Below are 25,930 nucleotides of genomic sequence, written 5' to 3'. Positions count from 1 at the left end.
CACGTACAGATGTCTCTGAATCGTGGATATATATATATATATACATATATATATGGTGGGGTGAAATTCAATGGATCTGGTGGAAAATGCGGTAGAAAAAGAGGTCGACAAACGTGCGAAAAAACACTAGTTTTACTAACGTTTTGGCAGGTGGGCCTGCCTTCGTCGGAGTGAATCAATCCGACGAAGGCAGGCCCACCTGCCGAAACGTTAGTAAAACTAGTGTTTTTTCGCACGTTTGTCGACCTCTTTTTCTAGCACACACACACACACACACACATATATATATATATATATATATATATATATATATATATATATATATATATATATATATATATATATATATATGCATGTCGTCTGCATGTACGTCATCTAGAGCATTAAATGACATAATGCACATGTTATGAAGCCGTCGTGGTCGTTTCACTGAAACTATATACAAGGTGCCTCAAACATCACGCAGCACGATTTTTTTTAAAGGAACAGCGCTGCTCAAGGCAAATCTAGTACATAGCACTGGGAGTGCCAATTCCTAACTGTTTGTTAATTAGACGCATCTCATTAGAGAGAGAATAAACGTTTATTGTTAGGAAGCGCACTGTGCGCCCAAGGTGGGTGGTGACCATATTCGAAGTAGCCGCGGGCCTTCGCCACCTCTCGTGCCTGCTGCCCCAGGCTGCGCTGATTCTTCAGGTCTGGGTCGGATAGCTTAATTTTCCACTGCCCTTCGGTTAGTTTAGCGGTGCTCGGGTTTTATGTGCATCCTTATACTATACGCCTTAGAGTGTCCGGGACATGACAGATGGGTGATATGTGATAAAGTATAGTATACCGCGAAGGCGAGTGTTCGTTTGCAATTTCCTGGAGGTTACTATATCTCTTCCATAGTGAATTGGTGTGGAGGTGGTGAAGTGGGTGGTGGAAGTGCACGGTGGTCATAATTATAGTAGTAACTGGACAAGTGCTCACCTGTTTATGTAAATGTCAATAAGTCATATATAGGTGTGCTCGAATGGCATCTACCTATGCTATTTTCAACAAAGTACTGATTGCGTGCTCATTTTTTTTTCCCGGCTGTTATCGAAAGCCCGTGAAGTGGCAGAAATAATGCGCCATAATGCTCCCACCCGCAAAAAAAAAAAAAATCAGCGCCCCCAAATAAGCTTCTTGCAAGAAACCGCTCTGCCAGCTATCGATTGCCAGAGACAGCCAGCGGTCAGGATGAGCAACGTGCGTCGAAACTTTACAAGGATTTCTTCCGCTCGATTGTTTGCCACTATTATCATATGTCTTGCGGCTAACTGTGCTTATTGATAACGTGGCAGGAGCACTGTTCTAAGTACGGCTGACTTTATAAGACCAAGGCGTCGCATTTCTTCGGCAAGTGAGTGGCAGATAGGGCAGTCCGTACACTCTTGACTGGAGGGATCTGCTTCCTGATGTGCTAAAGTTACTTTATCTTTTACCTTTAAGGAGCCATATATAGCAGCGCCCAACAGGAAGGTATATACAACTGTGCCTTGCCGGTACTTAGCTACGGAACAGAAACCTGGGGGCTTACAAAGAGTGTTCAGCTTAAATTGAGGACGACGCAGCGAGCAATGGAAAGAAAAATGGTAGGTGTAACCTTAAGAGACAAGAAGAGAGCAGAGTGGATTAGGGAACAAACGGGGGTTAAGGATATCATTGTTGAAATCAAGAAGAGGAAATGGACATGGGCCGGGAATGTAGCGCGTAGACAGGATAACCGCTGGTCAATAAGGGTAACTAACTGGATTCCCAGAGAAGGCAAGCGGGTTAGGGAGAGACAGAAGGTTAGGTGGGCAGATGAGATTAAGAAGTTTGCGGGCATAAATTGGCAGCAGAAAGCACAGGACCGAGTTAACTGGCGGAACATTGGAGAGGCCTTTGTCCTGCAGTGGACGTAGTCAGGCTGATGCTGCTGATGATGATGATTATACAGCAGCTCTAATGCGTGCTGCGGTATATAGTCACGTGTCACTTTTCAGATTTTGCGGGCATACTTGGTCGACTGAGAAAAAAATCAGCAAGCAATCAGTGCGTCGCTGAAAACAGCGTAGTTGTGAGCTTCCAATACGGGGCTACTGGGCTCGATCCCCAGTGCCGGCCGACCACCCACCGTTTCCTAGTGGGTTCAAGCGGGCTTCGCGATGGTGCTGCGACGCCGCAGTGATGCGAAGTTTGCAACGTTTGGAGGACTCCCAACTCGCTGCACAAGACCAGTAAAAACAGCACACTTAGATGTACATCTCATTTGAACACGCCTGCATACGCCTCATTTACACTTTAATGACTAGGTGAGTACTTGCGGAATGGTAAATATAATTACAACTAAATAAATAGACATCATAATAAGTAAAGAAAGTAGCAACTTCTCCAGTGTACCGCGGCAATATGTATTGGGTTTGCTTCGCTAACGTCATTCTTTTCCCCAAATCATGCTGCATGATAGTCGGGACACCTTGTAGGTACCGGGACGCACACATGCGTGACGGTCGTGTGGTAAGGAACGGCGTGTCCTGTGCTGAGTGGCATGACCTTGCATGCCATGTATGAAATAACATAAATGGTGCATATGACTGGATGTCACTGCAATCATTTCTTTAGCTGCGGCATTCAAGTATGCATGACATAACTTAAATGACATATGGAATATATATCCAACAAAGGGTGCCAGCTTGAGACCCCGCCCTTTTCCATGGGTTTGTCCGAAAAGCAAAATGTTGGCCATGTCACGAACTGTGCACAAAGGCATGGGATTCACTGATGAGTAAGAATTGCATCTGCGGACATTAAAAAACAAAGGATGTGCAGCACGTGTTATGTATGTGTGTGTCAAATACTTCTTTGTAGGAGGACAATCAGAGTTCGGGTCACGTATAAGACTGCCGTACGAGGTTGGAGCAATAGCAGGGGCCCGGGAAAGTTGTTCTCCCTTCATCTGCTCGACGAAAGTGGAGAAATAAGTGCGACGGCGTTCAATCAGGACTGTGACCGGCTTTATGATGCTATTCAAGTCAACAAGGTAAGGTGCACGTCTACCTGCTGTTTTTCGGTGCGCGCGCGCGCACGCACACACACACACACACTGTGGGGGTGCAAACACTCCCTGTAAAGTCGTTTGTGCCTCGTGGTGCACGTGTTTCACGGCCGTTCCATGCGCTTCCTGCACAGCCGCAACGCACGTGCCGGGACCCCTGCCGCACGCAAGCGGGGGACAAATAAGCCAATTGGCGACACTCTTTCACCCTCCGCAGCGTCGCCAATTGGCTTATTTGTCCCCTGCTTGCGTGCGGTAGGGGTCCCGGCACGTGCGTTGCGGCTGTCCGAGAAGCGCGTGGAACGGCTACGGCCTTAAGCCATATTTCGGGTTCACAACTGCCAAGCTGTAGGTGGCGTTGTGTTCGCGAGCGTTGATCATCACTATAATCATCATGGTTAGTTCGATAGCGCCTTCGTGGTGGCACGAGAGAGTTCAGCGAGTCTCTTTTTTTGCGGGTGGCGTTTGGTGCGGATGGTTGTTTCTCGCAGTTGGACCTCGGTGCACGTCACCGGGGGTCGTCTGCCGGGGGCCCGCGTGGTAAGTCAAGCGTTGGCGACGCCGTCTTTTGTGCGCTCTTGAGTTTGTTATGTTGTTGAGCGTATGGTAATATTGTGGAAGGTTGTCTTAGGGTTTGTTCACAATATGTATATTAATTCGGCTGACGACATCGTTGTTCAAAAAGTAGTTAAGTAAGTGAGTGTTGTTTTTTTTTGTTCGTCCGATAGTGGCTTCTGAGTCCGTTCACTCCAAGAGCATGGCGCTGGCCATTTGAAGACCCCGCAATACATACTAGGGCTTGCAAGTATCCACCAAACCGGCCATCCGGTTAAAACGGAGAAAAGCGAATCCGGCCTTAAAAGCTGGTTATCCGGTTATCCGGATTTAGACAATTGGGAATTCTGCTTATCTGGTTTTAATGAACGTACACCCAGTTATTCGAATATTCGGAAACGGATATTTAGTCTCTCTAAGAGTTTATTCGAAATTTAAGTGCTATTAGATGCGCACTGCCACAACATGCGCAGCTCATTAATTCATTACTGACGCAATTACTAATGGCCCATGCGAAGACTTCCCTTGTCTCAACTGTGCGTGCATTTTTGCACCCTGCGGATATTCATAACTAACGGAATACTTGTGAATGGGTAATCACTAGCAACATTTCAAGAAGAATTATCACTAGTCACTCTCGTAATGTCCCCACATTAAGACGAATGAACAATATGAGAAGGTCAATAAAAGCACATATCGGACTTGTACAAATGCTTGCAATGTTTCCGACAAACACAAGAATCCAAGAAAATGAATATTTAACCTAGCATTACAAAAGGAAAAATCCGGTTATTCGATTATCCGGATATCACGGTATCTTTCACCGAATAACCAACCAAATATCCGGTCAATTCGGTTACCTGGTTTTCGAAATCGAATAACCGGATAACCGGTTTTGCCACAAAGCTGGTTTAATGTTGATGCCCTAATACATACATACATACATACATACATACATACACACATACATACATACATACATACATACATACATACATACATACATAAAACAAGTTCACGCGCTTCGAACATCTACATACTGTTAAATGGTCCCGGCAAAACATTTTCAAGTAACCAACGAATGGTTTCATTAAAGGGGTTTGTTGCTCCACGAATCGACTGCCGCAAGAGAATTCGGAATATAACAGACGGAAGTGGGGTCTGCCGTGTGCTTCAAGCGCCTTCTCCCCCTAGCGGTGCTGGTGCGTGAACCAGCACCAGCGTGTACTGAAAGAAGCGCAGAAAGTGGATGACATGGGTCAATGAGCTACGTCCGCTCGTCAGGGCGCGTCATGACATTGAGCTTTTTTTTTCAAGGGCGAAGCACCGTAATGTCGCCCAATGTTGGTCCGGCCGTTGTTGTGAAGGCTCGTTGCAGCGCTCGTGGAAGCGCTGGTGCGAAACAGCTGTGAGCAGTATATAGCGCGCATATACGTTTAAAAAAATAAAAGGTCACAACACCGTGAGAACACCGACATGTAAGCACCCATCAATCACACTATATGACAAAACAAACGGTTAACAAGAACAAAACAAAAAACTGTTAACCAGAACAATATAGAAGGCCACAATTCATGATTCGATGCACACTGTTCCGCCCTATCATTAGAGTTCACGACGTGTATCTACAACAATTTTTTCTTCGAACGCACGAATACATTCAGTGTGATCGCGCGTGCGTGGCGGCATCCCGCGGCGGCCGGGGTAGCAATGCAGCTCACGATGCTCAAATCAGCCAATGGCTGTGGACTTTGGGTTTATAGCGTACACTTTCATATTAGGTTTTATAGCATCTAATTGATGGGGTTCACGTCCCGAAACCACGATATATTTATGATAGACGGCATAGCGGAAGGCTCTGGAAATTTCGACCACCATCTTCTTTAACGTGGACCTAAATGTAAGCACATATGGGCGTGAAGCATTCTCACCGCATTCAAAAATGCGGCCGGGGGTAGATCCCGCGACCTGCGGGTCAACGGTCGCGCACCATAACCACCAGACCATCGTGGAGAGTGTCATTATGACATTATTTGTCGAGACAAGAGGGAATGACGTGGAGACTCAGTGCGAGCGAAGAGCCGATGACTCTGAACTGCGAGCTGGCGAATTTCGCCAGCGAAGAGTCGAAGGCTCCGAAATTCGGCAACGCGTGCAGGGGTAATGATTTCGCTAAGATGATATATCAGTATCTCTATTATACTGTCATGTATTTTTTTATATTTTGGTCTCTCCAACACTGTCTACTCTGCTCTACAACACGATGATCATGATGGGGAGGATGTTGAGTATTGCTTTGCGAGATTTGCCGGCAAATACTCCACCCGGTTTCCTTTTTTTTTTCAGATTATGTTCGAACTAATGACGACGCGCGGGCAGGCTACCAAAAAGTCGCGTGCAGCACGACGCAATATTGCACATGCCGGTGATCTATATGAGCTGTGCCGCATGCAGTAACACAGTGATTATACAGTGTACATTGATTAACTGAATGAATAAATTGTATTTTAGAATGCGTCCTACAAGCGCACTGATTATGTGCTTCACTGCGTAGGAGTTTTAGAGTGTATGAAGGACGGAATGTTTATTTGATTGTGAATATAGTTTCAAGAAAGGTGTGAAAGCAATAGGCGTGTAACGCCTGATAGAGTCACCTGTGCCCCATTGATAACTATGCACGCTGTGCGTTTGTACATGAAAAATAAAAATAATGATGAAACGTTCCATGCAGGTTTATGACATTTCAAACTACATCGTGAAACCACCCAAAGACCCTTCGTATTCGATTTTCGAACACGAATACGAGCTCTTATTCACGTCAGAAACCGTCGTCTATCCATGCCCTGATGATCCTCCAAACATTCCCAAGCTGAAGCTCAAGTCGGTGCCCATATCGAATGTTCCATATGTGACAGAGAACAGTGTCTTTGGTGAGTACTGATAAATTGTATTTATTATTATTATTATTATTATTATTATTATTATTATTATTATTATTATTGTAAAATTGTTTTTCAGACGCCTTCCACATAGACATGTGTTTATTACCCGTTATTTTTGCTGCCATTTTATGATTATCGCCAAGCCTTTTATTTTTCCCATTTGGCGCTGATTTTCTTTTGTCGGTTTGTTCACGCCCCTTTTTAATTGATTTTTTTTCTGTAGACTGTACTGTATTCTTTTTTTTATTGTTCTATTCTTCCATGCGCCTGCACAAGGACCATATGGTTGTTCCGAGGCACGTTAAATAAATTATTGATTGATCGATCATTACATCTGGGTGCACGTTAAAGAAGCCCAGGTGGTCACAATTTCCGGAGCCCTCCACTACGGTGGCTCTCATAACCATATGGTGGTTTTGGGACTTTAGACCACGCATTTCAAGTCAGTCAATTATTATTTGCATTTCGCTTTCTGTATGCATATATATGGCCGACCGTCTCACCCACTCTGTAGCGTGGAGCTCCTTCAAGAATAAGAAAAAAAATTCGGCAGATCCACGTACTTTCGAAATTCGATGCTATGCGAAGCATGCTGAGGGAAGGTGACTCTGTAGCCATAGGCAGAGAGAACTAGGGGGAGGGGCTTGGGGTGTTCGGAACCCACCGGGCTGCCTCATGGAGGGCAGAGACGCGGGCCCGGGATATCTTTTTTTCTTTAGAACTTTGCTTAGGCTCTCATCCACCGCCAACAGAGTGTTGGTCATCCTCGCATAGGTGTACAGGGCGATTTAGACGAAGACACACAGAACACGGACGAGCGAGCACTTGTCTGTGTTCTGTGTGTCTCCTGTCTTCGTCTAAATCGCGCTACACCTATCCGAGTATGTACCAACTTGCTCAAGTCAATGTGCTGTTGGCCATCCTGTCTTGCAGTGATTCCGCAGAGGATTGTTTATATTCATTCCTTTTTCCTTTCAAGCTTCAAAACTTTGGATCATGGGACAGTGAAAAGTAGAGTCTTGTACCTTGGTCACGTTGAGAATGAAGAAACAGGATTACGAAAAGTGCGACAGTTGCACGAATCTCGTGCAAAATAAGTACGTGATGTGCGCCTTCGCATCAAGAAAAGGGAGTTTTTTTTTTTTAATGTAACGGGCATTCCTTCTATCTTCTTGATACTTTCGATACGTTTTTCTCTCGATTTTATTTATATTTAATTCATTCAGCAGCACTGCCGATTCTATTCGAGATCATTGCAGGCGGAACACAAGTTAAAGTGTCATATAAAAAGTCATAAACAAGAGAACAAAATGAAAATTGAGTAATATGCTGAAATCTAGTAAGGACAGGACTACCTCTAGATTGCTGCAATAACTATGCAATAGTGTCTGCAGAACGTCACAGCAGGTTGAACAGTAAAAAATTCAAGTGTTTCGAACAATAATGCGCATTTGCAAATACGTACATACAAGACAGGAGAGGAAGAAGGAAAAAAGAGACCCACTAAGTGTACGCTGCCCACGGCAAGTTATCTTTTCACCCACTTTTCTTTTCTTCGCATTTACATTACAATTCAATCAAATAGCTTCCCCTATACTTTACTTGGTATTATTGTCTGTTATATTTCATTAATGTGGTGTTAAAGCACGCAAAAACGAGCCCTTAAGTATACACTTCTTTCTCTTACCCATTAACGAGGGTCTCGTACTAGCAGGCTTGGTGGCTTAGGTTGTAGACTAGGGACTATTGGTCAGCTGCCAGCTGGTAATAAGTTCACGTGCTACGTGACGCCATACAGGCTCATAAAGAGTGTGCCACACTCGCCGCCATGGCTACTGAGGGCGCTGAGTGACACTTCCACGTTTAAATTCACATATATACCCAATGAAGTGGCTGGAGGAATAGCCGCTGTGATAGCTCAGTGGCTAGAGCATCGAACGCGTTATTCGAAAGTCGCAGGTTCAATTCCTGCCCACGGCAAGTTATCTTTTCAGCCACTTTTCTTTCTTCTCATTTACATTACGATTCGGTCTAGTAACTTCTCCTGTACTTTCGTTGACATTATTTTCCATTTGATTATATATATATATATATATAGAGAGAGAGAGAGAGAGAGAGAGAGATGTGGAAGCAGTTCGGGTGCCCCACCCCTACCTGGCATATCAAAATCAAAACTCTCCGCCTATGTCTGTTGCGATTTTTTTTGTCAATCGTGAAACGTTACAAAATGACGCTAAAGATATGTGCAAAGGTTTTACTACGCGGAGGCATATGTTGAACGGTCGCATATGTTTTGTATAACCAGTTGTTTACAATTGCGTAACCATGCCAACAGCAACATTGGTATCGTCCATAAGCGGTAAGCCGATATGTAGCATTTTTGCTCGCCAAGATGGTAGCCCTTGACACTGCACGAGTTTCTGTGGATGGAGCTGAACAGAAATCGGCGTTAACACGTCATCACGGCTGCATCGGAGGAGTACATATGTAATGTTTAAAAAATTAGATGTCAAGCACTCATACAATTGGTGTTTCACTAACATTATATTTTTATTTGAAAGAAGTAGTTCCGATAACCGGCGTGACCCTGTGGCAGAATACTTCATTACCACGCAGAATGCTGGAGTTCGATTGGTACTGGCACCCTGACACTTATTCTTAGCATTTGTCGAGTTACAACGCTGCCAATGTCAACTTTGTCTTAACGCCCACACTTTAAAATTACCCAGTGTGTTTTCAAAATAAAAAAAAGAAGAGTTCACTGAAAGGCTCGTTTTCTCTGTTAGCACAATATGAATGAGATTTAACCGACAATCATGTCAAGAAAAGTATAGGCGATGTTATATGAGGTAATCGTAATGTAAATATGAAGATAGAGAAGTGGATGAAACGATAACTGGCCGTGGGCAGGGACCAAATCTGCAACCTTCGAATAATGCGTTCGATGCTTTGAATATCGCATTAACGTTATGGGGTATTTATGTGCATTGAACCTGAGAACGTCAGTCAGCGTTGCCTGAGTAGATATGAACTGTCAGTCACTTGTGGCACATACCCGCTCGCGGGTATGTGCCACACGTCTGGCGGAAAAGGTTTGACGGTCGACGTACGCGACGAGATTGTGACATTATTCATGTCGTTACCAGCGAAACGTATTTGTCAAACCATCGTAAACCCTCCCATACCAATTTTAGCTTACTCCAAGTTTAGGGGGTGATCACGAGAGCATCTAGACGTAGTATATAGATACATGCTTAAATAGAAACGCTCAAAGGATCTCTGCAGTTCGCTAAGAATTGTCGCATTCAACAATCACTCGCCGACATATTCGCATGAAACCAATTCCCACAAGTTGTAATATCTGCCGTAGCTTTGATGCATGTGAGCCAAAAGACAGCGTACATGCGAGACGGTGCCTTGAGCCAAGGTGTTGCGCTGCCACAGGTGCTCTGCCCGTCTCAAATTTCCAAAAATGCACGATTGTTGTACCGAATGGCACTATAGGCCTAATGATATGCACGATGCTTACTCTGGCACTTGCAGACGTAATTGGGATCTGCTCGTGGACAGGCGACGTGAGGACGGTGAAGAAGCGTTCCACTAATGAGGACCTCAAGAAGCGAGACATACTCCTAGTGGATGAAAGCCGTACGGACGTCTCCCTCCCGCTCTGGGGCGATCAGGTGTGACTTTGAGATACAGTACAGATGTGGACTGCTACGTTGTTGCATGCTGTAAGCATAGTCGCGAAGACGAGTTACTGCGAAACGTTGTACTATGTTTATCCCCCTCGTCGCGGCGGAGAAGGGTGGCCAGACTGAAGAAGAAGGCGAAAGCAGCTGAAATTGTTACTTTATCTCCTGTAACTTGATCATTATGCACTTGTTGGCGAAATTCTTGCGAGAGCAGGTTCATATTGTACAAGTGCGGTTATCTTAAAATAATTTGGACTGTGGAGTTGTTTACTGGTCATTTAAACTGGCTGAAAAAAACATTATTTTAATCATTTTCGTTGTGATGACGCCGCCACGCTGCGTTTGAGTCACTTTGTCCATGGTAACCGTGCTGTGACTCATGCTGACCGCGTACGGGAGCACCATACGCATGCGTAAGTAAGCAACGTATTACGGCAGTGATGGGCACCCACTGCGCGATGCTGCCTTCAGCGAATTGTGTCTGGGTGCAACAAAGGGTAACAAGTTGGGCTTGTGGAGTTCGATTGAAATTCGCGTACTCTTGCGAAGAAAATAACTGGCTGATTCTAAAGACGTAAGAGGCAACCGGTAGACTTCCGACTAAGCAACACGCAGTGAAAGGAACACGCTCAGTGAGCGCAAATACAGAAGAGGTCAAGATTGAACTGTACTTGCAGAACCTCGACCGACTGCCAACTGGTGCGATGTTACGCGACTCGTATTAAGCTTCACTTAGCATGCTGTAAGCCTGTCATCCTCGATAAGTAATTAAGTAATTCAGTAAGTAAAGTATAGTATGTATGTATGTACATATGTATGTATGTATGTACATATGCATGCATGCATGTATGTACGCATGCATGCATGTATGTGTGTATGTATATACGTATGTATGTATGTGTATGTATGTATGTATGTATGTATGTATGTATGTATGTATGTATGTAAGGTCAAGAAAAAAGAAAAAAAAACAAGGAACGGCTGGCAAACGAGTGGGCGCGCTAACAGGCAGGGGTATCACGTCCTTCGTCCGGGTATATGTGATCGCTTGCATGGTTGGAGTGCCGGGTTATCTAAGCATGGCCAGGACATCTTCCGAATGTTATTGTATTCACCATTCCAACAAATATTTTATGCGAGTGTGTGCGTATGTGTGTGTTGGACGAGTGTTCTTGCGGAAGCAAAAAGTTTTAATAATACAAGAGGTCCCTGTTGACGCCGCTTCCGAACTATTGACACCAGCAATGTCGAGCGATGCACTTCATGCTTAGGTGTTTGCTTGTTTGATGTATTCGCCGTCAGACGGCGCCACTTATCGTTCACGTTTGCGCATCCTGTAATTTGTTAGTGCTAAAGGCCTGACCACACGCACCCACTGCAGCAGGTCAGCGCGTAAAATTTTGACTAGGCGCCTCCACCTTTATCTATGCAGAAGGTCTAGGTGCCTCGCCCTTTCTCTGTGGAGAGAGCGGGCGCGTGGCTTCGTGTAGCCACGGACCTCTCTCTTCTTAAAAGAGATGGTGCGGCGCCCCGTCAGGAAAGCCCGCGCTGACGCGCTGCAAGGGTCAGGCCTTAAAGGCCAACTCCGGTGATTTTTTGACCATGTCAGGATAATGGTGCTTTTATGTTCTTTAGACACTCTTCTCACGCACCCTATAATTCAAATGCTCAAAAAATTTGAAAATAATTTTAATTGCTGAAAAAGCGCAATACCGAAACCGAAACCAAGCCAAGTGCGCTTCTACGTGTGAGGTAAAGATTTTCCTGACGCTGCCGGAACCTGCCTGATTGCACATAATGCCCGCCAGATGGCAGTACCTGTACATGCCGTCCGCGGCGATCGGCTAAAATGCCTACGCTGTTATGGTGTATATAGGGCGAATCGTGTGTGTCTCACAACGCAACACCACTTGACACCTATCGCACGCCTACCAATACTGAAAAGAAAATCGCACGCTCAACTAAGGAAGCGCCGGCCTAACCCACACAATCCATAGCAGACAAGCAGACGCTGCAGTGGCACATCAGTTCGTCACTCCCGCCAGGCAAAACTCGACTTCACACACACACAATGTTGCCATTAATTCTGGCAAGCGAGGTGAGCGTTTCGCGGCAAGCTATAAAATTCATTTGAAAAGAATCTGTGAAACTCTCAAGCCTGAAGTTTGGCATGAATGGCCCAAACGTGCAAATGAACGTACCCAGTGAATTTCATTGAGATCCACTGACCTCGAAAAATCGCCGGAGTTGGCCTTTAAGAAGCTTCCGGGCAAAATAAGACTTTGCCGTAAGTATACGGCACAATAATCTCTTTCAATTTAAACCCAGGCGGAGAAGTTTCACGGTGCGGGTAACCCTGTCATCGCTGTGAAAGGAGTGCGCGTGTCCCGGTACAATGGTAAGCTGTCACTGTTTTCTTGCCCTTTCGTGCACGGCGTTGCCACAGGCCTTGCCAGCGGGCGTGCTCAAGCGAATGCCGGTAGCGTACACTCACAGGAGTATGAAAGAAAAATTGTTGGAGTGGAAGCTCCCGCAATACCTTGCCAGCAGAAGTGAAGCCAGCTTTTGCCACTGCCAAGATGGCGGAAACTTGCTTTTTTCTGATAGTGGCCACTTAAAGATCAAGTGGCGTTGATATGTTATGTAAATGCTACGTTAGTTCTATATTAAAAGGTAGTTGTTCCCGACGAAATAACATACAGAAACGAGTATGGATGACTGAATCTTCAAAGAACATTGCTTCCAATTAGAGGCTCACTAAGAAAAACTAGTAACTGTAAGGTGCACTTAGAGCAATATGTGACCCGAAAAAGTTCCCACATTAAACTCGTCGGGCGTGTGAGGGTAGCGCCCCGTTTTTAATCGCTAAACGGTAATGCTTTATTATGCCCCTAGTAAGATGGCCGCCACATCCGCCATCTTGCCAGAGGAACGGCTTCACTTCTGTGCAACCACTTCCACTCCAGCAATTTTTTTAATCCTCCTTGGCACACTCACAGGAGTATGGAGGGAGTAGTGCAAGAGCACAGTAATTCTGCATTACTCTCCCCCAGTTGCGCAGAATCAGCCGCGAAACTTACTCTTTCCTTGAAGCAGAGTAAGAGCTGCGAACGTTCTGCTACTCAAGTGGATCGTTCTCAATCTACGCAACTCTCGTGCCGACGCGGCGCGAATGGTGTCTGGCACTTCCTCGTTGGCGGATCGGCGGCTGGGTGTTCGATGAGCTGAGGGGTCAAAGCAGTGAGAATGAGGATATGCGTATGATGTCCTGTTGCACTGTACGTCGCTTAAATTGTGGAGCGAATGATTTGGTGTTGCCGTTTGCTTAGGCGCTCACAAAATTACATGAGTGATTTCAGGGTATCTTCAAATGTTCATGGCTTCTTTGGGACTTCTTAAAACGTTACACCTTTGGCTGAGTGGCATTAACGTGTCAGAGCTTCTGACAATTGTCAGAATATCTGACTAAATCTACCTTGTTTCCGACCTAACATCAGCGACACGAACGTTTTTGTATAAAAAAGGTTTATTCGAAACACTCGAGAGAGGGAGGGGTGAGGGGAAATACTTGACGAGACGTATATTCTCTTCGTGAGAGATACAATTATGGCTGCTGTCATAGGTGACATGTTTTTTTCTCAGGTTGTAACCGCGTACAGTATAGTGGTAATAGACTAGTCTATAAGCATTTTTTTTTCACTGCAAACACTCGCAGGTGACATATCCCTCTCCATGCTTTTCTCGGGAGCCCTGCACGTCAATCCGGACATTCCGGAGGCCCAAGCACTAAGCAACTGGTACAAGGAAAATGTGTCATCGCCTACTCGTTCGCTCTCCGCCCATAGCAGCGAATTACTGGGTAGGTCTACCACAGTGCTAGCGGTTCATTATTATTATTATTATTATTATTATTATTATTATTAATTTGTTGTTGTGTAGTTGCCGGGCATGGAATTGCTTCTACGTGTCGATTGCGCCGGCGATATCTCGAGACTGACAGACGGCGCGGTGCTGTACAGCATCATAAAACTGCTGCACACGGCTATTACATAGAGCCATATACAGTGAATCTACAGCGCCAAATTGGAAGGAAAAAAAAATAAAAGAACTATGCGCTGATCTAATCGTAGAGGCAAGGCTGTTTGATATACGTGAGAAGCGTGGCAGTTTGAGCTAGTTGTTAATAAATGATGATTGTTATAGCGCGAGAGCAAAAATGACCTCTTCTTTTGTCCCTTCGTCATCGTTCTGCTCTCGCGCTATAACGATCGATTGGTACATCGGACTTTTTTTTTACACGGGAATAGAATCGCGGTATCGGTCTTATGCCACATTTTCTTTCCGAACGAGGCTCGAGTTTTTATTTGAGAATGCACGTATACTGGGGCTTGAAGCTGCCGCAGTTTTTTTTTTCACTATGTGTCCTTTCTTCTTTTTTTAAAAATAAATGCATCGGGCAGTTTCACCGCAAGGGCGAAGCAATGAATGCGATAGCAACAAATTGTCATGTTATACGAATTGAGACCGGCTGCTAACTCTTTTGGACCCTATATCTCCCGTAACTTTTCAAAACGCTATAGCATAAAAGAATACAATGCTAACTCTTTTGGACCCTATATCTCCCGTAACTTTTCAAAACTCTATAGCGTAAAAGAATACAATGCTAACTCTTTTGGACCCTATATCTCCCGTAACTTTTCAAAACGCTATAGCGTAAAAGAATACAATTACTCCAAGGGGAAATGCTCTTCCCGCACTGTCGTTTCACGTTGAGAGCACAGCACGTAGAAGGGTATACGAGCCGGCCGCTTAACGCGCGCGCCAGCCGGCGATCGCAAGCGCACCCTTAGAATTTACGTTCAGGGTTGCTGCTCGTGCACCCCCCTCCCCCCTCGCGTCTTTTAACGCTTGTTCAAGACGGGGGAGATGTTTCCTCTCTACTTCGACGGCTGGTCTCCCGGAAATGGGGTGACATCACCTCATCCTCACTCCGAACAACGAAGGTGGGCCGATTAGTTTGGTCTCTGCTTCAGGTTTGATTGATTGATATGTGGGGTTCAATGTCCCAAAAGCACCATATGATTATGTGAGCCGCCGTAGTGGAGGGCTCCGGAAATTTCGACCATCTCAGGTTCTCTAACGTGCACCCAAATTTGAGCATAAGGGCCTACGGCATTTTTGCCTCCATCGAAAATGCAGCCGCGGCAGCCGGGATTCGATCCCGCGACCTGCCCCGAGTACTTTATAGCCACAATAGGGTCTGCTTCAGGTCCCTTGGTTGTCCCCGCTCACGCGTTTTTACCTGCGGGAGAACATGTGATGCGTTGGGGCTGTTACAGTTTGCACATATGCGGGACCGTGATGGCGACGGCAAGAACTCGCCAAGATGTGTCAGTATAATTTCTATCTTAATAATAATAATAATAATAATAATAATGATGCTCGTTGTTTTTGTAATTTTCTTCACCTTCAATCGTCATAGAGCTTGCCTTGTGCGCGCGGTTCAACTGGGCGCAGCAGCAGCGGGCTTATGCCATATACCATACTATTCCGTGTTGTTGGTCCTCTGTGATTGGCCATTTCAAAATACGTCAGGCCCCCGCGTGGAAAGCGCCGGCGGTGCAAAGAATGACGACGTGGAGCAAATGAAATGTATTGAAGTGATCCAAGAGATTTGGTTGGAGGAAACAGAAAAGAAGAACCGAGAATAAGATATAGAAGAGGCCAGAAGGAATGTAAATAAAGTGGCTGAAAGCAAACTGCTTTCGTTAGAACACTATGTATATTATTTCGTATTGCGTGATAGGACCGCAGAACACTGCGTTTGGCACAGCTGTCGCGCCCCGCCGCGGCGGATCGCTCATGTCGTCTGTATTTTTTGTTAGTTTTTTTCGTTACAGTTACCGCTGTAGCCATAGGCGTAAAATTATTCATGAAAACATCGCCCATTTGATCATATTACAGACCACGGAGAGCCTAACTGGAAGTGCCTGGCGCAAGTCGAGAAGGAGCACTTGGGCGGAAAAGGCACGCCGAAATACTACAGCGTCATGGGCTGTCTCTCCGTCGTGCGCGTTGAGAACGCCATGTACAAGGCCTGTGCCAGCGAATCCTGCAAGAACAAAAAAGTACTCGACCTGGAGGACGGAAACTACTTATGCGAAAAGTGCGGCCGTGAGACAAACGAATTCAAGTGGTGGCCTCTCATTACGGTACGAGCATTCCGGTCATGGAAGTAGAGACTGTAGTATGAGCATTCCTGCTGCTTACGCGAAAGTGTGGTACACCTTCGCCCGCAACGCGGAGAGCGCGGAGGGCACGCACTCATGCAATCAAGCTCGTTCGGTTTCCTCGTAGAAGCCTTAGTTCCTCTCTGATCCACAAATAACCCATTGAACATCGATCAACTTCACTCTAACCACGCCATAAGTGATGACACATAATATGCTATAATAATTAATGATATACTTCATAAGTCTACAAAAAATTACTTTTATATATTACTTGTCGTCAAAAACAACGGCTACACATCATTGTTGTAAACTCAGTCAATTCATGCTACAAAAAAAGAGACGGAAATCCCAATTACATATGCGATCATCATCGTGGGGTCTTTTGCACTCAATAAACAAGCGACAACATGACAAATGTCGTCCAAAGCGCAGAATAAAAACATCACAGCATATCCACAAATTGAGTGATGAGCAGGGCGAAGCATTCGTCCGTTCATCCGTCCGTGCACGCGTTCGGTCGCGTTCGAGAATGCAGACGGCGCGCGGGTAACACCGACGAGACGCGAGCCAAGGAAGCTGAGCGCAAACGTCTTCAACGCACCCGCCGCTCTGCTTCGTCCATGCCACAGCAACGATCTCCCACGTACCGCGACTATCCAGGAGATTGAGAGAGGCACTCGTTCTCCGCGTACACAGGCACAGCCCGCGCAGCAGCCAATCAGAGAGTAGCGGTACAGCGCCATCTAGAATATCCTCACTCAACTGCACTTTGTATGTACTACTATGAAACAGCGCCGTCTATCATACTGTTCGGGAGATACTGTTTTCTTTTCGTTCTCGTTTCTTCTTCTCTCAGTTATGCGTGACGCATGACAAGGTCAGACTAAGAGGAGCTTCGCCCCTAAACAATGGCGTGGCTTGCACCTGAGGCGCAGTGCTTGAGGGGCGGCGGAGCTGATGAATACCTACGCAGTGCCGGCTTTTGATGTTGTATTAAAGGTACCCTAAAGGCAGATGTTCAGTTGATGTTTATTGCTGAAAAAGTGGTCCAAAAACCTCATAGTGCTACTTCTGTGCCAATGAAGTGCTTGTTTTAAAATATCATTGCGTTTTAGTGGACTGCATTGCCTTAACACACTTCAAATTACCCGCCTCAAATGGAACCTCTTACGTCACTGCGCGGCCAACGACACTAGTATCAGCAGTACGAAAATAGCGAGAGCCACAGCATCATACAACGGCCATTGAACAATTTCCTGCATTGGCCTCCGAGATGTCAAGCTTGCTTGGTTCAACTAGACCCCACTAAATGGCACGACCTGGCCAGGTTAACCTTGTTAAAATTGAATTTTCTAACTACTCGCGTCATTCTCTATAGTAACGTCCTGAGCTTTTTTTTACATGAATCGAATTAAATCGAGCAAGCAGCATTTTATTACATCTCCTAATGCACGGAAGATTCTATATTTAGTGCAGCTAGTTCGATTACTGGTGATTAATTTTAGGCAGTAAGCCTCACGTTGTCGGGATCATTTTGCGAATGTCCTACTCGTGGCGCATGTGTTCTGGCGCATTTACATTAATTTTTCGGTAAATAGAGCACTACTGTTGACAATATTGTCGTTTTAGATGCTGTGATACATTGAGCTTTTACTCTGACTTAAATTGTTATTTGAATTTAGTGTCCCTTCAATTTTTTCAAAATTTCCCTTTTCATCTTCCTGTATTTCTTTTTATATATTCTCTCTGTTTTCTAATGTCTTTTTATTTCTGTTTATTTCTCTTTTTTCTTTCTTGCTGTATATCTTCCTCTTTCATTTCTTTTTTTCCTATCTCTGTATTTCTTGCTTTCGTGATCATCATTTTCACCTTTTTCTTTCTCGCTCTTCTCTCGAGTACGGGGCTTTCTTCTCTCTTTTGCATTTTCCCCGTCGGTGCCGATCATTCGAGAAAACACTCGGTATTAATTGCGTATACACGCTATTCTCACCCCCTGAAAGACTTCGTTGCACATCAATATCTAGCTTGGGGCAGAGCTGCAGGACGCTCCCAGCTTTGATTTAACGATATTTCGCTCACACGTGAAACAGTGAAGATTTGAGAACACGCGCTAAATATATTAAACTTTTTTTTATTATTGCGCTTGCAGGGGAGATCGACGATTGCAGATTTCAGTGGTTGCCAAAAAATAGCCTGCTTTGGGGAACAAGTTGAAAAGTTGGTGGGAGTGTCTGCGGAAGAGCTGGGAAAAATGTACGAGGCATCCGGCTCTGTAAGTACACGTTCAGAGCCTCGATTGATGTGGTTCTCTATATTCATTTGTTCACGGTGCTCTGTCACCGTGCGGGCTTTTAGGAGCGAAGCTCCTCGCACCTTGCCGTAAAAGCTCCCTGAGCCTGGCAAGGGCGCCGAGCAAGACGACGTGTGTGTGCTCCCGGCAGATGGCGCTCACTGCGCCGCGCTCGCCGCACACTCTCTCTCTAACACCGAACGCAGCAAACGCTCTTCCCACCCGCTGCCCACCCTACCGCCTTCGTAAAAGCCATCAGCGAGATCGAAGCGCATTGTCGTTTGCGTCCCATTTTTCTCATCAGCTGGGATAGATGTGGTTCTTGATAAGAGGGAAAAGGCACCTAATTTCTGTCTGCTTAATGGGCGACGCAACGCAGTGCCTTATAGAGGTGAAGAGAGGGGGAAAGGGAGGAAGAGAGATGAAAAAATTATAGAAGAAAATGGATGAAGAGATAGAGAAGGCAAGTGACGGAAAAAGAAATGAGATGGGAAAGTTGGGAGCTGGTCCAAAAAAGTCCAAGGACGGGATACCACTCAGCGAGAGCTTCTCGACGTCAGAAGATCGCGGACGGCGAACCAGTCGGCGGGAGCTGCGCTGTCGTCGGGGACCACGCAGGCACAGCCGTACAGCTTGAAATCTTCCCAGCGACTCTCATCGGCTGTATGCCTGCATAGAACTGCTAGCTTCTGTGAGTTACAAATTTCGATAGTTACAGTGGCATAGATAGCAAAAAAAAATCACACCTTATCTATGGAGTGAATGATGATGAGTGGGGCGAAACGTCCGTCAGTCCGCCCGTCTGTGCGTCCGTTCATCCGTTCGTCCGTCCGTGCGTCCGCCTGTCCGTTCGTCCGCGCGTCCGTCCGTGAAACAAACACTGTGACCATTAAAAGCACGAACACGTAACTAATTTTGAATGGCTTCAGTGCAGCACCGGGCTGAACCCACTGCTAAATACCGGTGCCGCAAGAGAGAGAAATAAACGTTTATTTAGTAACAGTGTTCCGAGCTAGGCCCGTCATCACCCTATGGTGCAAGGGTTCCCTAGTCCAGGAGCCCTCTGGCTTCGACTGTCCTCTTGGCCCTGGCGAAGAGTTGTCGCTGGTCTTCCAGGTCCTCGAGGATGAGCTTGGCCTCCCACGTTTCCTCTAGGTGGTCGTCGTTTATTCTTGGTGCTTGGTCCCGCTCCAGTTGCATGTCGTGTTTTGTATAGCACTGATATTTTAGGAGCAAGTGTGCCAGGGTGTCCGGCACGCTGCAGAGCGGGTACATGTAGCCATGTGTCGTTGGGTAGAGGCGGTGCATTTATATGCCAGGTTTGTAAGTGTTGCTTTGCAGGCGTCTGAAGATCACGCTATCTTCTTTGATTAGTCTTAGATGGGGTCGAGGGTACACCCGTTGCTCCGGTTTGTAGTGTTGAAGTAGCGACGAGTAGGTGTTTTCTACTACCTCCATCTCTGCAGCCACGGATCGGGTATTCTTTGGTCCCAGGGCAGTGCGGCTCACGTGCTCACGGGCAGCGGCGTGGGCCGCTTCATTTCCCTGTAGACGCTCATGTTCAGGAACCCAGATTACGCAAGTATATGGAAGTGGAGAGCTTCGCCGTTGCAGGATGTTAATTGCGTCGGCTGAGACGTGGCCCTTTGTATAATTCCGGCAAGCGGCTTGCGAGTCAGTGAAGATCACCGCGTCGTCTTTACATCTGGTGGTGGTGAGAATGATTGCCGCTTCTTCCACTGCGTCTGAGTTGCGTGCCTTGACTGTGGCCGACGCTAACTCTCGGCCTTGAGAGTCTACGACGCTGATAGCATACGCGTTTCTACGGGGATACTTGGCCGCGTCGGTATAGCAGGCGTCCGGGTCTTGCCTGAACTTTCGTTGAAAAGCTTCTGGTCTAGCTTTTCGTCTAACTTTGTGAAATGTTGCGTGCACGTTGCGTGGGATAGGCACGATGGACAGGGACTCTCGAACGTCCACCGGGATGTGCTTTTTCCGGTCTGCATCTGCAATGTATGATTCACTGTAGTTGAGATACCAGAGTACCGACTTTCCAGTGGGCTTGAGCTTGAGTCATTCCAGCTGGCTGTTCTTGTGAGCCTCGGCGAGCTCTAGCCACGTGTTGTGGACACCCATCTTAAGAAGTCTTGAATTAGAAGCCATGGGTGGTAGACCCAAGGTGGCTTTGGTTGCCGTTCTTATCATAATACCACGTGTTTCTATTTCCGTGGTTTTTAAACTGCGGTATGGCGTGCCGTACGTGATGCGGCTGGTGAGTAGAGCTCGCACTATTCGTAGGGTGTCGTGTTCTTTTAGCCCAATGCATTGGTTTGCGATACCCTTGCGAGGTGCGTGAGCAGCGAGAGACTTCATTGGAGTCTCGGTATGGTAGCCGCTCCCGATACATCTTTGTGTATGTGAAGTCCGAGCAACCGTAGCGTATCAACTTTTGGAATAATTGTTCCGTTGAGGGTGACGTTAGGGTTGGGCTCTTCGTATATGGGAGGCTTGCCTCTCGTCCTTGCTTTGAGTACAAGGTGCTCAGACTTTTCGGGGGCACAGTTCAGGCCGCAGTGTTGGAGATACCTTTCGATGGTGTTTACGGAATCTTGTAAACAGCTCTCTTGTCTCCCGATGCTCGAAGCCTTGGTCCAGAGCGTGATGCCAGCGTACATTGCGTGCCGTACATCTGGTATTTTATCGAGAACCTTAGGCAGATTGATCATGGCCACGTTGAACAGTAGCGGTGACATGACTGAACCATGTCTCTTTTAGGTAGAAGCTTTTGCTGCGGATGCCCCAGATGCCCACATTTGCTGTACGGTCCGTCAGAAACGAAAGAAAATTCTACTAAGCATATGTGCTGTCTTTTTGCGATGTATTAGAAACCTCGTTGGGCTAAAGGGCGCTTAAACCACCCAGAGGTTCAACTTAGTCGCGGTGCTGCAGCTGTGATCCAGTCTATATAGATAGAACATCTGGCCGCGAGAATTTTTCGAAGTGGTTCCGTAATGGTAAAGTTGCATGCGTTTGGTTGTGGAAATGCGGCCCTCGCTGTAGTTTCGCCCTTTCCATTTCGTTACGCACTGTTCGTTGGCTCGTCTTCTCTTCTGGCCGAATGTTCCTCCTCGCGCTGTGCGAGGAGAAAAGCAGAAAGAACGCGTACTTGCAGGCTGACAAACAGCTTCTTTCTGCTACTGGCATGGCCATATTGGTGACGTCATTACCAACGCTGGGCATACCGAAAGGTGGAGGAAGGTGTGCGGGATTGCTATCAACAGCGGAGCTATCCTTGTTCGAACTTTTCATGTACCAGGATTGGTAACGCTTGTGGGTGGTGGTGGTATTTTTATTTCTCCCAGGAAAAAAAATAAGAAGAAATGGAGGGGACCAGCACAGAGACTGGTTGCGCTATTTCAGAAAGAGGTCGGCGGAGATCCCTTGGGATACCGCAGCCTCCACCGCGCGCTGGATGAGCCGGCGTTGGTCTTCTAGCTCGGAGGCACGTAAGAGGGACTCCCATGACTCTGGGGTCATCATAAACTGGTGTTCGCCACGGACATTCGCCGAGTCCCAGCACTCGCCACTATAGTCCTCTAAAATTGAGGCCACAGTTCAACAAATGGGTATGTGCCGCAGAAATCTGTGTGATCTATTAGAAAACTATTAACATCGTAAGCGCGTAAGCGCCACAGGCATTGACAAATCCCACTGCACGCAACATCCATTAAAAAGAAGCGAGGCAACAGTCAGCCCAACAAATATCCATATTCTTTTTTTTATTTTTCAAACGAATTCAATTCTAATGTCAAGCATATTCTTTAAAAAGAACGTTAATATTCTTTCTTGTGAATTAATGCAGTAAGTTATTTCAAAACTATCTATTGCTAAACATTTTGACATTATGAACAATTTTTTTTATCTAGCAAGGCACCGCTCGTTTCATGTCCTATCCCCCATGGTGGGTTGCGCCAGGTTAAAAGGATAAATCAATCAATCAGTCAATAAATCAATCAATGAATGGCGTGCGCGTTTTCATAGTCACACCATGCACTGCCACCATGCACTTTGTGATTATAAAACGTGGTTGCGAAATACTACGACCTGTTAGCTTAACAAAGAGAACTTAACAAAAATCAGTGATACAACACATATAAAATAATTGCGAAACAATTAAATGCATTATCAGGACGAAGGAAACGCCACCAGCTTCGTCATTTTATTGGTGTTCGCGAACCGGAGGTGGTTGACTGTTGTTGTCTTATTATTTTTTAACGTTTATGTATTATTATTATCATTTATTTATTTCTGTCATTATTCATTTGCACGTATTCGGCGTGTAGCGCTACCATGTTTGACACTGCTGAGCGTGACAGCACCAAGTTCGCCTTTACTGACTTCGTGCTGCTCCTTTATTACAGAGTAACTATGACTTCGAAGAAGCCCTGTGGGATGCCACCTTCAAGAGGTTTATCTTCAGGCTGCGCGTGGCAAAGGAAGCCTACAATGTGAGAGGCAGTAACAACGGTTCTCACCAATTTTTGCTGTTGTATACGCCTGCACAGAGATCCTTTAGACGATAATCTTGACTGCAGAGGCAGTTTCGCGCACTTACAGTCGAGCTCGTGGAACTGTGTTGACAATAATGCCTCACTCCTTACAACAAGTTGGCAAGTTGAATTTGTTCGGCCTATCAGGATGCTAGGTGCGTCATCGGCGAGGGCCTGCTGACCGATGACAGTGAGTGTGCTAATGGATCTTTGATTTAGCCACTGTGAGCCATTTAACTTCAAACAACGTCGTCATCACGCTCTTGAGCGGTTATCTGGCATATAGTTATCGTAATTTGCACATATCCGGCATACAATTATCGAATGACATATAAGGAACTCAAAAGTACCGTATGCACCCATCGAATAATTCCATATGTTTCCCTAATATCTTCACAGGAATGTTTGGCAGATGTATGGAAAATGTATGGGCTCTATATGGGTTGTGTACATAAGAAGTGGTGTAGAAACATAGTAATGACTCGCAGAACGTTCAGTAATATGTAAATGTGCCGGCGTATAATTAACGCTGAATTGTCCCGGTATTAAGAATGAAAACATCACGATTCGATAGAGAGGGTACCCATGTATGCTCACAGTCACTGTCATCATCTTATATGTCCACGTTAGTCTCACCGGATGGTCTCCAATATACTCTGATTTGCACGAGTTCCATTCCATTGCTACGAACTTCATAATTTAATCAATCCACATAACGCGGGCATCGGCTGCGTATAGCATTCCCTGGTCAGTCGAATGGTTACATAAAAATACTACAGGACTACTTTCAGTTATAACGTGGCAGCAACCGCAGTCATTTCTTCTAATTAAGGTGTTGTATAAGGCACATGGGCGCTGCCATTTTTGGATGATAAAACGAATGTTCACTTATTTTTATACGTCGTGGCATGGAATCAAGAAAGTCATGAAACGTCTAGTGTACAAACCTAACCCTGTTTGTGCGTACGTTTCTACCGTGGAGCTCTTGGTTCAGTTACGAAACGGCAAGGTTAACAGCCCATTATGGTGGAATGAAAATCAATCCCTAAAGCAGTCTGCGCATTCGAGTCTGTATATTTCTGGTGACGTCAAGTGCGCACGTCCCATAGAGGGATAGCCACGCACGCCTGAACCGAAAGCTACACACTAAACTTTAAAGCGCCGATCGTGATCCTACCATCACATGCCGTTGTCGTCGTTTCAGAACGAAATCATTCTGAAGACAACAGTGGTCGACGTGGCTCCCGTCTCCTGCAACATAGAGGCCAGACGTCTACTCCAGAGAATCCAAGAGCTATCAGCAAGGATTGCTGCCGCAACACACTGACCCCACCAAGCATATCGGTGTCTGCGAAAGCAGGGTTCGGTTCTATATCCAAAGTTCGCCTGAACTACGGCCGCTGGATTAAAAAAGCGTAGCGGCCATGCCTGAACATATCTAATCACTCGGGCCGCGTGTCTGCGATAATTTTGACAATTTTAGTTTAATGAGCGGGGGCTTGAAACTTGGTTTTACGTTAATTTTTTTTTTGTACTCAAACGTGTTGTTGTGTTGCTGTACGAGTATAATGCCAGTTTTTTTTTTTTATCTGAGCACTACAACCTCAGCTCCAGTGATCAACGTGTGCATTGTCTTTGGATTGTCTGCCTGTGGTAATCTATATCCTGAAAACCTTTATTTCCTCACAAATTCTTGCGTCACGCCTTGCTGCATCTAGCCTGGCGTCGTTGCTTGGCGTATCGCACTGTATTATGTTTCTTAATTACTTTACTAGGGCAGTAAAGTAATCTTTGTGGGTTAGGTCTGCCTTTTCATTTTCTTGGTGTGTTTTTTTTTTCTTTCCAATTTTCAGATTTATATGGTGTTAAGCCTATTAGCTCTTCTTTTTATAGCTCTTGCCTGCCTAACTTTCAGTACTGTAACGTTGCCCGTAGATGTTGCTGGTACACGCACAACCTCATTTGTACCTAAATCTAATACACCTCTCGTTTTCCGATATATTACGTTTGCTTTACTTCGTTTATTTCTCATTAATGACTCACCATGCTGCTCCAAACCACTCCTGCTGCACCGCCCTGCTTCGAAACGCATTATTGCGCCGAAACTGCTCTCGCGTGGTCTTTTTAGTGCCTTCATGGGCTGTCACCCGCGACGTGGCGAGAACAAGTGAGCCCACACAATCACGATCACCATAATCATCGTCATCGCCGCCCGGCCCGACGCGCCCTCCGTGACGTTATAGTGTACTAGAATATTCTAGTACACTATAGTGACAATGGTGACGGTGCGAAGCAAGCAGTCTCGCCTCAAAGGCGAAGCAGTGAATGCCATAGCAACAAACTGGAATGTTATACATACAAAGTAAGGCTGTCAGCTAACTCTTTATGATCCGGTCTCACGTATAACTCTTCAGTACGCTGGTGGTGTATCCATGGGAATACGGCGGCTCCATAAAAGAGCGAAGCTATTTTAGTACTCTCTGGTCTGACCGTGAAGTAATCGGGTAGTTTTTGCTAATGTCTGCCGATATAACTCGTTTGTTGGCGCCAGCAAGCGTGCCCTTACAATCTAAGTTCCGGACTCACGGGACCGCCGCGAGC

At 45.9% G+C, this 25,930-nt stretch overlaps 1 protein-coding gene across 8 annotated transcripts in view; it reads left to right on the top strand.

Moving 5' to 3' along the window:
- Window positions 1-25,328, top strand: part of LOC119161490 (replication protein A 70 kDa DNA-binding subunit) — a 34,072-nt gene extending 8,744 nt beyond the window's left edge. For 6 of the 8 annotated variants that reach the window (XM_075889460.1, XM_075889458.1, XM_075889454.1 and 3 more), the window contains 9 exons: window positions 2,878-3,049; window positions 6,351-6,549; window positions 10,105-10,244; window positions 12,585-12,654; window positions 13,972-14,115; window positions 16,221-16,468; window positions 18,639-18,761; window positions 23,201-23,287; window positions 24,534-25,328. In XM_075889460.1, coding sequence (XP_075745575.1) covers window positions 2,878-3,049; window positions 6,351-6,549; window positions 10,105-10,244; window positions 12,585-12,654; window positions 13,972-14,115; window positions 16,221-16,468; window positions 18,639-18,761; window positions 23,201-23,287; window positions 24,534-24,656 — 1,306 coding nt within the window. In that variant the 3' untranslated portion in view covers window positions 24,657-25,328. Of the gene's footprint in view, window positions 1-2,877; window positions 3,050-6,350; window positions 6,550-10,104; window positions 10,245-12,584; window positions 12,655-13,971; window positions 14,116-16,220; window positions 16,469-18,638; window positions 18,762-22,141; window positions 22,406-23,200; window positions 23,288-24,533 lie in introns of all 8 variants that reach the window. The other 2 variants (XR_012894242.1, XM_075889456.1) reach the window with 2 other exon arrangements.
- Window positions 25,329-25,930: the final 602 nt, after the last annotated feature.

This window comes from Rhipicephalus microplus, chromosome 3, assembly GCF_043290135.1.
Source record: "Rhipicephalus microplus isolate Deutch F79 chromosome 3, USDA_Rmic, whole genome shotgun sequence".
Taxonomy (NCBI): Eukaryota; Metazoa; Arthropoda; class Arachnida; order Ixodida; family Ixodidae; genus Rhipicephalus; species Rhipicephalus microplus.
Note: the sequence above shows the minus strand (reverse complement) of the source record. Positions and strands in the feature narration are given on the sequence as shown.